Here is a 16197-nt window from a genome sequence, read left to right on the forward strand (position 1 = left end):
CACCACCACCACCACCACCACCACCACCACCACCAAACACAAAAGCCTAGCACAGCTGCCGGTCATTTCGTGAGGCATCTCAATTCCATGCCAAGCAGTGCTGCTGCTGTCCTTGCTGAAGAGTCCCCTGCCAACTCACAAATTCTACCCTTTATCCTTAATCCGAAACAAAACTCGGAATCTGCTTTCAGTGTTTCCCAATGAAACCAGCCTTGTGTCCTGGGTGCTTACTAGCTTTGTCATTTATCAGTTACGCCTGTCTGTGTTTAGTAAAAAATAAAAGAAACAAACAAAATCAACACAAATCTTCCTGCATACAGTCTCTGTATCTTTTTCCTCTCCATATTTGCAGGGGGGAAGTAATGTCTTAACACTGGGTAACCTCTTTAAATCCCTTCTATTTACTTGGTTCGCTGGGAAACATTAACCTTTCTTTCCTGTTACACTTATCTTAGCCAAAAGGCTCAGAAATAATTCTCTCACATTTTAAAGCTGGAATTTTCTAGAAAAACCTCAGTCAAAGTAATTATTTAGCTAAGAAGAAACATAAATAGGAAATAAAAGGTCAAGTACTACACAGGGTATATATGAATAGCCAAAAAAAAATCCTTTCTAGCAGAGTCTCTAGGTCCATTTCTCAGGGATAATCATAAGCAACATTTTTTTCTATCTTTGACTCTATATATTTCCTAAACATATAGAGATAAGTTTATGTGGATTTGCAGTTTTGATACAAATGTACTTATTAACCCTACTGTCCTGCATCTTGCTTTCTATTCTTTAATGACATATTTTGATATTGTCATACTGATATGATAAACCCTTTGTGCTGCCAGACATGGTGGCTAACAACATCTATACTCCTAGCACCGTGAAGAGCAAAGAGTTTGAAGCCAATCTGGACTACACAGGGAGTTTTAGCCTGCCTGAGCCACAAAGTGAGACTGTCTCAACACCCTCCCCCACCAAAAAAGCAACAATAAAGAATATATCACTCTTTTCATTCCTAGGAGACTATACATTAAAATTATTAGCCAGGCAGTGGTGGCGCACGCCTTTAATCCCAGCACTCGGGAGAGACAGAGACAGGTGGCTCTCTCCGAGTTCGAGGCCAGCCTGATCTACAGAGCAAGTTCCAAGACAGGCTCCAAAACTACAAAGAAACCCTGTCTTGAAAAAAAATATTACTATTATACTTTATTCCTCCCATGCAGGTAGCTATATGAGTATCAGGCTCTTTCCAGGCTTATATAGCGCTAAACTTCTTTAAACAAATAAACTGTTAAAATAAACATAAATATAATAGAAAACTTTAAACATGATATTTTTGGCCCAAAGGACACACACATTTAAGATAGTGGAAGACATTGCTAAACTTCACTCAAGTTGCCTGTGCCTTCAAGCAGATTTTGTTCTTTGGCAAGCACAGAAGACTGGTTTGTTTTGGGTTTTGTTTTGCTTGGCATGGTAGCTCAGGCTCATAATCTGCCTCCCCATCCTCCCAACAAAAACCACACATGCAAAACAATGTTTTCAATTTTACTTTTAAATATTAAAAATTGAATTCCTTATAGAAAGTGGCAAAATAGTTGTACAGAACCAAGGAATTACCCTTCTGAGCTTTTAAACCATCGCCGGATGACTTGTGACAGAAAATACAACAATAAATGCTAGGCAATTGCTTGTTATGCTCTATTAGTTAGGGAACAGTTAGAAGGAAAACGTCTTCTGGCTTTGGTAGTGAAGACCTATAGTTTGAGCACTGAGGAGGTAGAGGCAGATCCTGCATTTTAGGCCTACCTATGTCAGATCCTGTCTAAAAAATGCTTAGCCAGTGTGAGTGTTGTGTGACAGTTTCCTACAGGTTAAAGCCCCCCATCTTGGTCCCTAAGATACAGGCTATTGTAAAGGGATTCTAAACAGTCCATTCTTCAAGGTGGCTCATCAAGAGACACAATATTCTAGGACATAAAATACTTCATCTTACAGGAAAGCTTGCTTGAAGAAATAAGAAACCTTATAGGGTCCCTGAAACTGACCATATTCACTAGGTCTGTCCTTTGCCAAGGCATACATAAGGACCGCTGAGAGACATTCACAGACAAGCAGCTGCCTGAAAGGGACACTTTCTAGTCCATGGAGCTGCCTCCTTTTGGGAGTAGTCATTTATGCTAGGGTGGCCTTTGGGTGACACAGCTGTCTTGGAGTTATGTCTAGTCTACTAACTAACCTCTTACCTATAGTCCTATAAATCACTCTGATCAAACTCACTGGTTTAACAAATTAAACTTTGGTGGCATCCTTACTTTGGCCTCTCATTGGTTTTCCATCTGGGATGAGTAGATATTTGTTCATATCTCCCTGGGAATAGTGACATACAACACTGGGCTTCTTAGGGGATTCCAGAGCAGCCTGAGCCCCAAAGTAATAGCTTGTCTCACAACAAAGTAAAACAAAACAACAAAACCCAAAGGTCTGCACGTACGCAGTACAGATACAGTATTTTCTGAACACTTCAGACCCGTGGTTGGCTGACTCCATGGCTGTAGAACCCCCAGCTTCGAAGGGATGACTGCAGTTTTTATACAACTAGGAATGGCCACTTGTAGTCTACTTGTGCGAGTGCAGCATCATGTGAGGAGTCCCGACAGTGGTTCTGCAGCAGCACAATTGGGCTAGGTTTCCAGAGGCAGAATAAAAGAGAAAGACGCCTGTGGGCCAGAGTCTGGCTCACCCGTCACTTCTACAGTGGTCATCATGGGCATGCGCCATGAGACTGACTTTGGGGCTCAGGCTGGTCTGGAATTTCCTGTTATCCCCTCAATGACAAACCACAAAAACTAGGGAAACTTATGGAGCAGCAGAGAGCACTGCCAAATATTCATTTGGACCCTTTCATCACATCTACTTTAAAAGGTCTTAAGCCTGTGTTCAAGATAACAGCATTCCCAGGGGATACAGGCATGTCTAGGAAGTGAAAAGGTGAGATAGGTGAGACTTTTCTCTCCATCAATGCTGTCTACTTGATTTCAGGTGCTTTGTTGGAAGTTGCTGTGTAAATGTAGCCACAAACTCTGCACAGGGGAAGCCCTTTCTCTTCCACCTCCGCAATGAACTCTCATCCTGGCAACTGTTAGGTCGCAGGCATTCTGAGTTCCCAAGGCTGTCTAGAAGCAGCGGTACAGTCCCTACAAAATAGCCTCTCCTGCTAGAATTTTTCACACCTCATTATGGTAGGGCCTAATGGGATGGATACTATTTGGGGCAAGACCAAAAATATCTCTCTGGAAACCGACTTCATTGGAAATGCGGCCACAACCCATGCTTGTAATCCCAGCACTAAGGAAGTTAAAGGGGAGCACAGTTGTTGAGTCTGAGATCAGCCAAACACCAAAGCAAAACATTGGGGGTTGGGAACTGCAGTAAAACCCTTGGGAATCCAGGCATGAGGACCTGAATTTGAGCACCAGAACCATATGAAAAAGCTGGGTGTGGCACTGGACACCTGTAATCCTAGTCCCAAGGAGACAGAGACAACAGGATCCCTGGGTTTGCTGGCCAGCCAGCCAGCTAATTTAGAGAGTTCCAGGTTCAGGTGGAGAGTGGCTGAAGACATTCAACAGTGACGTCTACCTTCCACATGCATGTGCTCACATGTGCATATAAACATATATGCACACAAGCCAAATAAGAACAACAATAAAATCTAAGTATGGTCACTCTCATTGAATTAGGACTATTTTAGCACAATATAACAGCCCTCTCTGTCTCCGGGTGATTTTAGCCATACAGTAGCCAAATAAGAATCCAACTAAGAATCATGCTGTACTTAATATGAGGGTTTCTGCCTAGTCTTATTGTAGCTTATTATGCTGTGTTTGGTTGGTATCTCTGGGAGGCCTGCTCTTTTTTTTTTGAAGGGAAACGGGAGAAGTGGATCTGCGGGAGATGGGAGGTGGAGGGGAGAACTGAGAAGGGCAGAAGGAAGGGAAACTGCCTTTAGGATGTATGAGAGAAGAAACAAAGAGCCATGCTGTAGAGCTGAATATTCAGCAGCTGAACTGTATTAAAACCAGTCTCTTCTATTATTATTAATGAATGCTTTTAATGTAACTGTATAGTCACTTTCTACATAGTAACTCATTTTATGTGCATAACAACCTCATGAGGAAGGTACGATTGACAAAAATCAAACACAGAGGGGTTAAGTGGCATTCCTATCATCACACCGTTAACAGAGAAGGGAGATTTGAGCCCTGGTCTCCCTGATTTCAAAGTCTCCATTCTTTCTGTCATCTGATAGATTCTACTTCCATGCGTCTATCCCATATATCAGGAGCAACACACTGGGCCTGAAATAAATTAACAACGATTTCCAAACGCATGGCACAGGTTACCTTGTCTGAATCTTGAATTATTTTGACATTTTCAGTACCAAATTTTTCACCATAAAGTTTCACAAGTCTCAAGGAAATCTCTGAAAGGCCTGTGAGCTTGGGTTCTTTATAGATGTATTCTTTTCCATCTTCTTCTTCAAAAAAAGACTATTAGAAAGGTAAACGAATAATAGTTTACAAATAGTATATGTAAAAAGCACTCAAGAAAAATCTGCATAGCTAGTGACAATATATTTGAATACACTTAATAGTTATTAATATTAGTTTTAACATATTTATGCTGACTAGTTTTACGTCACCTTGACATAGGTAGAAGAATTTAGTAAGTTGCAACCTCAATAGAGAAAATGCCTTATCAGATAGGCCCGTGGGGCATTTTCTTAAGTAATGATTGATGTGTGAGGGCCCAACTCACTAAGAAATGGTATCAATCCTGGACAGGTGGGCCTGGGGTCTATAAGAAAGCAGGCTGAGCAAGCCATGGGGAGCAAGTAAGTACTAAGTAACATTCCTCTGTGGCCTCTGCATTAGCACCTGCCTCCAGGTTCCTGTCTTGAGCTCCTGCTCCGACTTCCTCAATAATGGAGCTGGCTTAATTAGCTGTAAGCTGAAATCAACCCTTTCCTCCAGAAGTTGTCTTTTGTCATGATGTCCATTATAGCAATAGAAACTCTAAGACAATATTAATATTTTCATTTTAGCATATTAGATATTATTAATATTTATAATAGATTTACATTATATTATAAAATTTATATTATTAATAATATAATGACATATTAAAGACACAAGCACATATTCAACCTTTTAACTTCGAATAAGTGAGAACTTCAAATGTACAAGTATACAAACATATTGTCTGGAAGAGGAAGGTGTCATTAGGAAGTATTTCTTATTTTTATTAAGTATTCCCATGTTAGATTTTCTTTCTTCTGTGTGTACTCAAATTCAAAAATATATGAACATATTATTGGTAGAAGGAATAAACTAAGAAGGATGTTTCTTATTTTTGTGGATTTTATTAAGAGTGGTTCCCATATATAATGTCTTGTTTATTTTAACAGATTTTGTTTTTTAAATTTTTTAATTAATTATTTTATTTTATGTGCATTTGTTTCTGTCAGCACGTGTGTCTGTGTAAAGGTTATCAGAACTGGAGTTGCAATTACAGACAATGGTGCGCTGCTATGTGGGTGCTGGGAATTGAACCCAGATCTCCTAGAAGAGCAGCCAGCGCTCTTACCCGCTGAGTCATCTCTCCAGTCCCCTTCCATGTGTGCGCAATCTGTTTCGTATTACAAAGCTTTAACTACTAGATACTTAATGTATACTTCAGAAGCTTACCAGAGAATCAAACTGAGAGAGGAATCCATACTTTGCATCCCCAACCAAATTAGACAGCAGAACCAAAGTGAACGAGAACATTATGAAAGGGACTTTCCGCTGTGCGAAAAGCAAGACAGAATTCCAGAAGCAACAACTATACAAAGGCCATCTAATAAGTCAAAGAAGAACATTTAAAAGCCAAACAGCTTGAAGAATGAACTTTACTAAAGCACACTTACCTGGCCATAAAAGGCAACTCTGAAGAAAGTACCTAAAAGTCGTTTTTTGGTGTGCATAACCTCCAAAATTTTTGTGTAAGCGCCATGAAGAGTCCTATAGACTTGAGTCAGTTTCTGAAAAATAAGAATATACATGTGTGTTTTTGTCAGTCACTGTATGACAACCAACATGCAAGAGTAAAAAACCACCAATGTTTAGTTTTCTTTATGTGGATTTTTTTTACTTGTTTATTTTATTTTATTTTTGAGACAGGTCTTGCTATATAGGCCAGGATGGCCTGGTACTCACTATGTACTCACTTTATTACCAGACCATCCTGGGCCATTAGCAAGACCTCATCACAAAGTTGTGATGGCCTGGGTTCAATCCCCAAAGTACAAAACATATTACATTAGCTGAATATCAGTTTTACCTATTTATCTAAAGATTATAATTTTATTTTTTATTTAATTTTTATGTGTGTGAGTGTTTTGCCTGCATGTATGCTTATACACCACAGAGGTCAGAAAAGGGCATCAGATCCCCTAGAACTGGCTTTATAGTTGCTTGTGAGATGCCATATAGGTGCTGGAAACTGAACCCAGGTCCTCCTCAAGAGCAACAAGTGCTCTTACTTGCTGAGCTATTTCTCTGGACTGATTTTTGAATTTTTTCAAACTTATTTTCTGGTGAATCAATGAGCTTTATGGGGCTTGTTGACAAGAGTATGGGTGAGATAACCCCTTCCAGTAGCAAAAATGACTCAAAGACACCTGTGTCACCAAAGCCCACCCCAGCGTGGCTGCTTAAATGCTGGAACATCCTGCACAATTTGCAGGCGGCTCAACAAGCTGAAGAGCATCTGTTTCAGGCAGCTCAGTTCATCTGAGACTCTTCTGGGCAGCTCAGATGGTCTGATCATTTACATTGGAGAAGGAGGGGCTTAGCACCTCTGGTTAGCTCCAGGGACTTCCTGAAGCCTTTGAGCTTCAAATAGTTTTTTTTTTCTTTGACACAGGGCCTTGCCATGCCGTCTAGGCTGGCCCCAAACTTGAGCCTGTTATCCTGTCCCAGCTCCATAAAGTGTCGGGATTATAGCTGTACGTCAGCACACTCATCTTGTTCCGACTCTCAAAATACAAATTCCAAGCCATCCTCTTCTCCTTTTTGTACAGTTGCAGTAGAGATTAGGATACGGACTCAAAGACTTGAATCCAAAACAACCCTCTGTCTCATGCACATGGCAGCAGCTTTTCACTACTCTCCTGTAGGATTTACCAACAGTCTTCCCGGCAGGCCAAATCAATAAACAAAGCTTTTCCTGGTATCACGCTATCTTTCATCATCATGGTCAGCCAGCAATTTTAGTCACTGCACTCAAGTTCAAAGAATACAATCATGTTTCCAGGGCTTTCTTGGGCAATACGGAGGTTTGATAGTTTTTACAATCCACGGGGGAAACTTCAAATCTAGACCTGGGGGGTATCTTGGCAATAGGGCATGTGCCTAGCATGCCCAAGATCCTGGGGTTCATCCCCAGCACCACAAGCTAAAAGGATATTTATTCTATGATAAAATTCCAATGCCATAATATAATAAGTCACCTATTTTCTTCAGAAGACACCAGAGTATAAAAAGATAGGAACGACGCTATATTAGTGCTTTGGTCAAGACTGAAAATAAGTATACCAGGTAATGATGCGAGCGTGTCCATTGCTTACCTCAAACTCACGGCGTTTCTCATAAATTGGAATAATCAACTTGGAAATCTCAGAAATTACTTCATAACGTTCTGCTTTCCACAAGCCATCTACACACTGTTCTAACAGCTCCAGCAAAACCTCCTGCATTCAGAGAAATATTCAGCTGCGTATTAAAATAGCGTCAAATCAACTTCAAATCATTTTAACTTACTAAAGAACAAACAGAATGGGCTGAGTTCAAGCAAGTACACAAGCAAGAAGTATATTTGTAAGGACCACATCTTTCCCCCCTCCAACTCTGTCTTTGGAAACAGGACCTAGCTATGAAGCCCAGGCTGTCTGTCCTCCAACTGGTGAGCTTTCTACTTCAGCCTCACTGAATGCTGGGATTCTGGGCATGTGCCAGCAAATACAGAGCTGCATAACAGGATTTTCTGAATCAAATGCTATGAGTACTGGAAAACCAGAACAATTTCTAAAATATGAAATCAATAGCAACAGTAAATTGTATATTTTTAAATGTTTTGTTTAAGTGAAAATAGAGACTTTACTTGCCAATAACATCATGTTGAATTGAATCTTTTGGTTGTTCCAAATTATGGACTAAGTTGACCTTAAGTCGAAGAGTGATTTACTGGGGATGGAAAGCATGCCAGGATGGAACAGGGTGGGAGGTGAAGGTAGAAGAGCAGTTGGCTATTATCAATGAATGCTGTATGCATACACAGAAGTATCATAATGAATCTCATATATGTATTATGTTTTAATAAAAATATGTAACCAAGTTGAGAATGTATAAATGCCTAACAAGGTAAATTTCACTAAGCTTGTACATGTCCATTACTTCTCTTTCCTATCGAAACTATATTTGCATAGAACATTAGCCTAAATTGAATGTGACAACTTCTCAAGCTATTACAAGTGTTAGGAATGTGTTTTCCTTCAGATCTAGGGAACTGATTGGCAAAATGGTCTATTTGTCTCTTAGACAACCAAACTCATTGTCTAGCTCTTCTTCCTATGTAGCAGGTGGCAATAATCTATGAATTCTTGGCTGGAAAATTAGGTGCAGTTTGGACTTTATCCTGTTATGTGTTGAACTGTATTCCCCTAAATGGGAAGCTGCCTCAGAACGTGACCTGATTTGGGGAAAGATTGTTAAAGATACAATTGATTAAGTTGAATATACTGATACAAAGTGAGTCCTCAAGCCAATATGGCTGGCAATCTTTTAAGACACTGCAGGGAAAATACCATGGGAAAACACCTTCTGCCATGTAATGCCATGCAGATGCCAAGCAGGGGTCATCTACAAACTGAGAAATTTGCCCTCCCTGGACACATTACCTGATGGTGGTTTGATTTTGGACTTCTCATTCTTTAGAACTCTGAGAAATTCATTTCTGCTATTAATCATCTATCTAGTCTATGGTATTATGTTATAGCAATTGGGTGTTAAAATCGCTTTTAGACAAATCCATTTGGAACCATTTTAGCCCTGCCACTTTTACTTTCCCAGTATCTCTCAAAAATAACCCTTTCCCTCTATTTCTGCATTTACTGCTAAGGCTTAAGAGTTCACTACTTTTTTTTTCCCTGACTGATCTTCCTGACCCAAGCCTTGGTACTTTCCAATACATCCTCTACGGGTACATCACAAGGTTCTGCTCATGCCACTGAGAATCTGAAAACATGCCATCACTCACAAAACAAGGGCAAGCTCCTTCGTGTGGCACACATGGCTTGCATGATATGGTTAGTGCTTCTATGATTCTTTATTCAACAAGCCAAGAGCTCTAATAACAGGAAGGCTTACTGGCAATTCTCCTGAAAAACCCTCTACCCTTCTACCCCTCTTTAGAATAGCTTAGGTACTACCATTCTAGGTGTTTTTCCTGGTCCAGATAAGGAAGACCAGGTACAAATACTTTGTTCCCCACTCTACCAATCAATGGTGTAAATATTTATAGTTCTACAATATCTGCACACTGTCTAGGAAGTAACTGACATTCCGAATAAGCTGCAACTCTTTAAGGGTGGAAACAACCTTATTTCATTCACTGCCTTCTTTTGTAACTCATTATCAATGTGACTAATTGGATAAGTATGTTACTATGGTTAGCATAGTAACATTCAATGACTATATTGAGAATTTCAGCAGGCTGGGCATGGTGGCACATACCTCTAATCTTAGAGCTCTGGAGGCAGAGGCCGATCAATCTCTGTGAGTTCAAAACCAGCCTGGTCTACATGACAAGTTTCAGTCCAGCCACAGCTACATAGTGAGATCCTGTCTCAAAATACCAAAAACTCAGTTACAAACTAATGGTGTTTGTTTCAGAAAGTGATAGTTGTCTAAGAATGATAAAAAAAAGATAAGGGACATACCACTACATAAGCTTAATAGATTAACAAGTGCAGAGAAAGGTATTTAATCTGATACATACAAGTAACATTATACAATTTGAATGGATTATATATGCATTTAGAAATATACACACATAACAACAATGAAAAGAAATGAGGCCATGAATTTGAAAAAGAGTGTGGGGAACACAGGAAGGTTTGAAGGGAGGAAAGAAAAGGGGGAAGTGATGTAAATATAATCTCCAAAATATTAAAAATAAATCTTTAAAATTATTAGATATCTTTTTTAAAAAATCAGCATCTGTTCATGATAGTAAAAAAGAACAGCGGATGGAAATGAAGAGAAGGAACATTTCTTAATCTCAAAGAACATCCACTACACACTGAAGGGCAAACACTGTTACTCTAAAGCTGGGGACAATGCAAAGATGTACACTCTCACCATTTCTGCTCAGCACCACCATAGAGGTCTGAGCTAGTGAAATATGGCAATCAAAAGGGAAAAGGCATACAGACTGACAAAAGTAAAATTGTGCTTCTGTGTAGATGGCATGATTGCCTATGCCCTAAATCATAGAGAATACGCAGATGATTATAGTAAGGCTGACAAGCAAATTCCGTTAGAAAATAGAATGCCAGTGAGATTTCTATATACTAGCAACAATACATATTGGAGAATAAAATAGAGCAATATCTAGTACCTAAAGGCCTATAATTCCAGCTGCTCAGAAGACTAAGAAACAAGGCTTACAAGTTTAAGGCCTGTCTGAACTCCAGAGTGAGTTCAAGGGAAGTTCATGTAAGTGGAATCCTATCTTTTTTTTATTATTTTATTTATTTATTAAAGATTTCTGTCTCTTCCCTGCCACCGCCTCCCATTTCCCTCCCCCTCCCCCAATTAACTCCCCCCCCCCTCAGCCCGAAAAGCAATCAGGGTTCCCTGTCCTGTGGGAAGTCCAAGGAACCCCCACCTCCATCCAGGTCTAGCAAGTTGAGCATCCAAACTGCCTAGGCTCCCACAAAGCCAGTGCGTGCAGTAGGATCAGAGTGAGGTAAGCCAGACCCAAAAAGAAGAACATGGGATGTACTCACTCATATTTGGTTTCTAGCCATAAACAAAGGACATTGAGCCTATAATTAGTGGTCCTTGAGAAGCTAAATAAGGAGAACCCAAAGAAAAACATATAGGCATCCTCCTGAATATTAACCTTCATCAGGCGATGAAAGGAGACAGAGACAGAGACTCACATTGGAGCACCGGAATCCTATCTTAAAAAGTGAAAAAGGCTGGGGACATAGTTCAACACTTGCCTAGTATGTGTGAGGTCCTGGGTTCAATTCTTCCCCAACCCCTCATAAAAAGCAAAAACATGAAAAGTAAGCAGTAGTATTTATGACAGCATTAAAGCACCTGATATATCATTATAATATCTGATAATATCTCATAATAAATCTAACAACAAAAATTTACCCTGAAAACTGCAAAATAATGCTGAGATAAATTAAAAATAGCCTAAATGTTTACTGATTGGGTGTCATAGTGTTGTTACCTGCTCTGTTCTCTATATAGTAACATAAATTTAACATTCCAGCCACACCTTCAATTTCCAAAAGGTCATTTTTGAAAAAACATGCCTATACATTTTATACGGCAATTCAAATTCTACAGCACTGTTTTTTTTTTTTTAAAAAAAAAAAAGAACACTGAGAAAGAATAAAGTTAAAGAACTAACACTCCCTGAGCTTACAACATCTCATAAAGCCATGGTAATAAAAAAGTATGGCCCCTGTACTCCAGCTCAAACTGAGGGGTGTAGCTACCATCCCTCATCAAAGAAGCTTATTTTTGTAACAGATACACTATTCTAGAAAGCCACAACTGGCAGAGAATGAGTGATAGTAGGGTACTCAGCCCAAAGTGATAAACTATACCCAATGCTCTGGAAACATCGAAGAAGAGGGGCAGAAAGACTGTAAGAGCCAGAGGACCAAGAAGTCTACTGGATGATTGTGTCTTCCAGCTACGACAGTGAAGCTGCACCCATGAAAGCTCAGCAACATGGCTGCCTAAAGAAGAATTGGACAAATGGAAATCCCAACTATGGGTGGAGGAAATCTCATAGGGCTCCATCTCTAGTTATGACTAATTAATGCCCGCTGAAAGAGAGAGTCGGTCTTCTCCAGGGATGAGCTCCCTAATTGGTTATCCAATCCTAAATGGTCAGAACTAAGCACACAGGCATACACACAACTCTGAACAGAGTCAGCAGGTTACATCAATGTATTCTTGTGCATCTATGTTTATAACAATAATAATTAAATAAAAAGAGGCCATGAAGTTGAGAGGGAGTACAGGGGGTGGGGGATATATGAAAGAGGTTCTATGGAGGGAGGAAAGAGAAAGGGGGAATGATTGCTATATTAATTAAAAAGAAAAGAAAAAAGTATGATATTGATGTTGACTTGTACAACTAACTGAGTGGTAGAGACAGGGACTAGAAATGGACCATATATGCAAAGAGGGGAGGTTTTGACCAATGTGCCGAAGGAAATTCAAGGACGCTAAAGGAAGCTTCTATTTTCCTCTAAACGACATGGACTGCTTAAGCTATGTCTATAAAAAGTGAACTGTAGGCCTGGGTGGGAGCCAGCCTAGCATGGGCAAGGTCATGAGTTCAAATTCCGGAACTGAAAAAAAATAAACCCCTCTTTTCAACTTTGACTGCTATCTTATTCCAAGCTCAAAACATAGTTTTAGAAAACAGAGGGTTAATGCTATCATATTCTTGAGGTAAAGACATTTTAAAACTATAGATAGAAAGAAAAATCATTAAAAACTTAAAGTTAGACTTCACACACACACACACAGAGAGAGAGAGAGAGAGAGAGAGAGAGAGAGTGTTCCTGGCACACATAGTGGTATGCACCTGCAGTCCTAGCGATTGAAAGGTTGAGGCAGGAAGACCATCCTGGAGTGAGATCATGCCTCCAAAAAGAAAAAAAGACCTTTCTGTTTAACTGGATTAAATTAAGAAAACGAAATAGACAAGCCAAGACTGGTAAATAAACACCCATAGACATTCATATGCTATAAAGAGTTAACAGGATATAAAAAGGATTCCCACAAATCAGTCATAAGAATAGACAGTGCCACTTTTAATAGCTAGAAGGCATGTCAACAGAGAAGATACACAAGAGGCCAGGGGAAACATGAAAAAGTGCATTAGGGATGTGTAATGAAAAGTCACAATGTGACAGATACTAATTCATGCCTAATATAATGGTTTAAAATAACTAGGAACATAAGATGTTAACGAAGATATGGAGCAAGTCATTCATTGAAAATGGTTTAACTAGGCTGGAGAGATGGCTCAGTGGTTAAGAGCATTGCCTGCTCTTCCAAAGGTCCTGAGTTCAATTCCCAGCAACCACATGGTGGCTCACAACCATCTGTAAGGAGGTCTGGCGCCCTCTTCTGGCATACACACAGACAGAATATTGTATACATAATAAATAAATAAGTATTTAAAAAAAAGAAAATGGTTTAACTACTTTGAGAAACACATTGGAATCCCTTTAAAAAGCTAAGTAAATTCGATCTGGGTATTCTGCTTCACTTTGAAGTATTACTGAAGAGCAATGAGGACATGTGTCAACCAAAGAAGAACATCTCTAAACTGAAAACAATTCAATGTTTATCACCTGGAAAATGGGTTGAAAAATTATTATTATGGTGGAATATTATTTAGTAATTAAAACAAACTTTCAATATACTCTACATTATGGATAAATCTCAACATTAAACTGAGGAAAGGAACACACACATACACATATAAGGATACACAATGAATAGTTCCATTTTTCTGTATTTATATTTTATGTAAATGGGTATTTTGCTTACATGTAAGTCTGTACACCACGTGCATGCCCGATGCCTGTCGAGGTCAGAAGAGGACTTTAGATCATCTAGGATTGGAGTCACAGAAGGTTGTGAGCTACCATGTGGGTGCTGGGAACAAATGAAACCTGTGTCCTCTGGAAGAGCAGCCAGGGCTCTTAACCACTGGCCTATCTCTCCAGCTCAATAATTTCACTTTAATGACTTGAAAGCTAATCTATGATGATGGGAACCATATGTCAGTGGCAAAGAGAAGCTCTTTTAGCATTTCATACTACAGTCCAGACAGGACTGGAACTTACTTTATAGCCCAGGGCAGCCTTGAACTTATGTCAATCCCCCTGCTTCAGACCTCAGAGTGCTGGCTGTGATTACAGACATGAGCTATCCTGCCAGACCAGAGAGTGCTTTTAAGGGGCACAAGAGAACTTTATCTGCAGGAAAGTATGTGTTCTATTTCTTATTTCTGGTCTTAGACTACATTGGTGTATATAATTGTCAAAATTCATCAAACCATTCCCTTAACATGTGATATATTATATGTTCTATATTTAAGCTATTAAAAATCAATACAGAAATAAATTTATAAAAAAGAGATTCGTATTAGTAGTTTAACTCACACTTAAATACAAGGACTAAATGGAGAACTACTTTGGTTTTCACTTCAGTGTAATTCTCTCTCTCTCTCTCTGTCTCTCTGTCTCTCTGTCTGTCTGTCTGTCTCTCTCTCTCTCTCTCTCTCTCTCTCTCTCTCTCTCTCTCTGTGTGTTTGCATGTGCATATGTGAATTCAGAGATCAGAGGAGCATACACAATGTCATGTTGTATCACTCTCAACCCTAACACATTGATCTGAGGTCTCTTATGAAACATGGCGCTAACAGCTTTTGGCTAGACTGTCAGGCCAGCAAGCTCTGGGGATCTATCTGTCTCTCTCAGCCAGTGCCAGGGGTTACAGCTACAAAAAGATGCACCTACTTTTCCTCTTGGTGCTAGGGCTCTAAGCTAACTTATCCGGTCCTTATGTCTATGTAGCAAACACCCATTGAATGATCTCTCCAGACCCAGAATTTAGCTGTGTTTTTGTAAGAGAAGGTCTTGCTTTATAGCCTAGGCTGACCCGGGACCCACAACCATCTCCTTTCCTTTCCCTGCAGACTACTGGGATAACAGATGTGTACTGCCAAATATGGCTCATTTTAATGTGACTTCTGAATCAATGTCACCTTTTCCAAAGGTGAGAGTGTGAGGAGGAAGCCCTACTACATGAGCCCAGACAAACTATAACTTATAATCAAATCAAATAAAAGCATATATAGATTATTGCTAAAAAATCCAAAAAAGCAAGGCCATTTCTTTTTTTGTTGTTTTTTCACAATTTACATACTGTTTATTTAGTTAAGTCCCTAAAATCAATACCTTTGTCTGTACCTCTTTTGTTTAAAATACATCATGACATGGCAAACAGCTATACAAATGAATTTTTCTAAACCACACGCATTGCTAATGTTTCTCTCTTGCACATTAAAAAAAAAGAGTATCAGAAGTCATAGCATGTGATAGATCAACCTAAATGTATCTTAATATTAAATTACTAAAGAATGTTAAGTTTTACATTTCTAAAATTATAAATTTTCTTTGAAAAGGTCAGTCATGTTCCTGAGCCACATATACTAACAGAAGGACATATTTCAACCATTGAAATGAGAGGAAAAGTGATTACATTCAATATTAAGAGAAAATAATAGTTAAAAATGTAGCTCTCCACCGAGCAAATAGCCATGAGCTCCCGAGAAGGTTTGCAGACGGAACAATCCTGTTCTCAAGGATGAAAAGCTCACTGAGGGCTGATAAAACAAGAAACCCTTTGGAGTAGTCACCTTGTAGATGATTCTATAATTGATTATTGCATACAAAGAGGAAAAGTAAGGCCTGTTTTGACTACTACTGCTGAATCCCTTTCCTGAAGTTCCATGGTCATATTAAGATTTGTTTGCACTGCGAGCTATGGATAGTTCCAAACCAATGGTCATACAGATGGCCTTGTTTAACCGCAGTGGGTCACAGAATAAAATGACGTACACTCTAGGAAGGGAATTTGTTGGGTGGAGGGGAAGTTGACGGGAGCTGAAGGGAGCTAAGAGAGGGTGGTGGGGTAGTGAGGGTAAATAGAACATATATACATACATGGAGTTGTCAAAGAATGTATTTAAAGGGGCTGGAGAGATGGCTCAGTGGTTAAGAGCATTGCCTGCTCTTCCAAAGGTCCTGAGTTCAATTCCCAGCAA

The 16197-nt window shown here is 39.4% G+C and overlaps 1 protein-coding gene across 1 annotated transcript in view; it reads right to left on the bottom strand.

Moving 5' to 3' along the window:
• Dock11 (dedicator of cytokinesis 11) overlaps window positions 1-16197 on the bottom strand; it is a 196672-nt gene that overhangs the window by 12773 nt on the left and 167702 nt on the right. Inside the window, exons 46-48 of the mRNA XM_026790137.1 lie at window positions 7664-7786; window positions 5963-6076; window positions 4398-4544 (exon numbers count right to left, since the gene is read on the bottom strand). Coding sequence (XP_026645938.1) covers window positions 4398-4544; window positions 5963-6076; window positions 7664-7786 — 384 coding nt within the window. The remainder of the gene's footprint in view (window positions 1-4397; window positions 4545-5962; window positions 6077-7663; window positions 7787-16197) is intronic.

The sequence above is a fragment of the Microtus ochrogaster genome, unplaced genomic scaffold (assembly GCF_000317375.1).
Source record: "Microtus ochrogaster isolate Prairie Vole_2 unplaced genomic scaffold, MicOch1.0 UNK42, whole genome shotgun sequence".
In the NCBI taxonomy this organism is placed as follows: Eukaryota; Metazoa; Chordata; class Mammalia; order Rodentia; family Cricetidae; genus Microtus; species Microtus ochrogaster.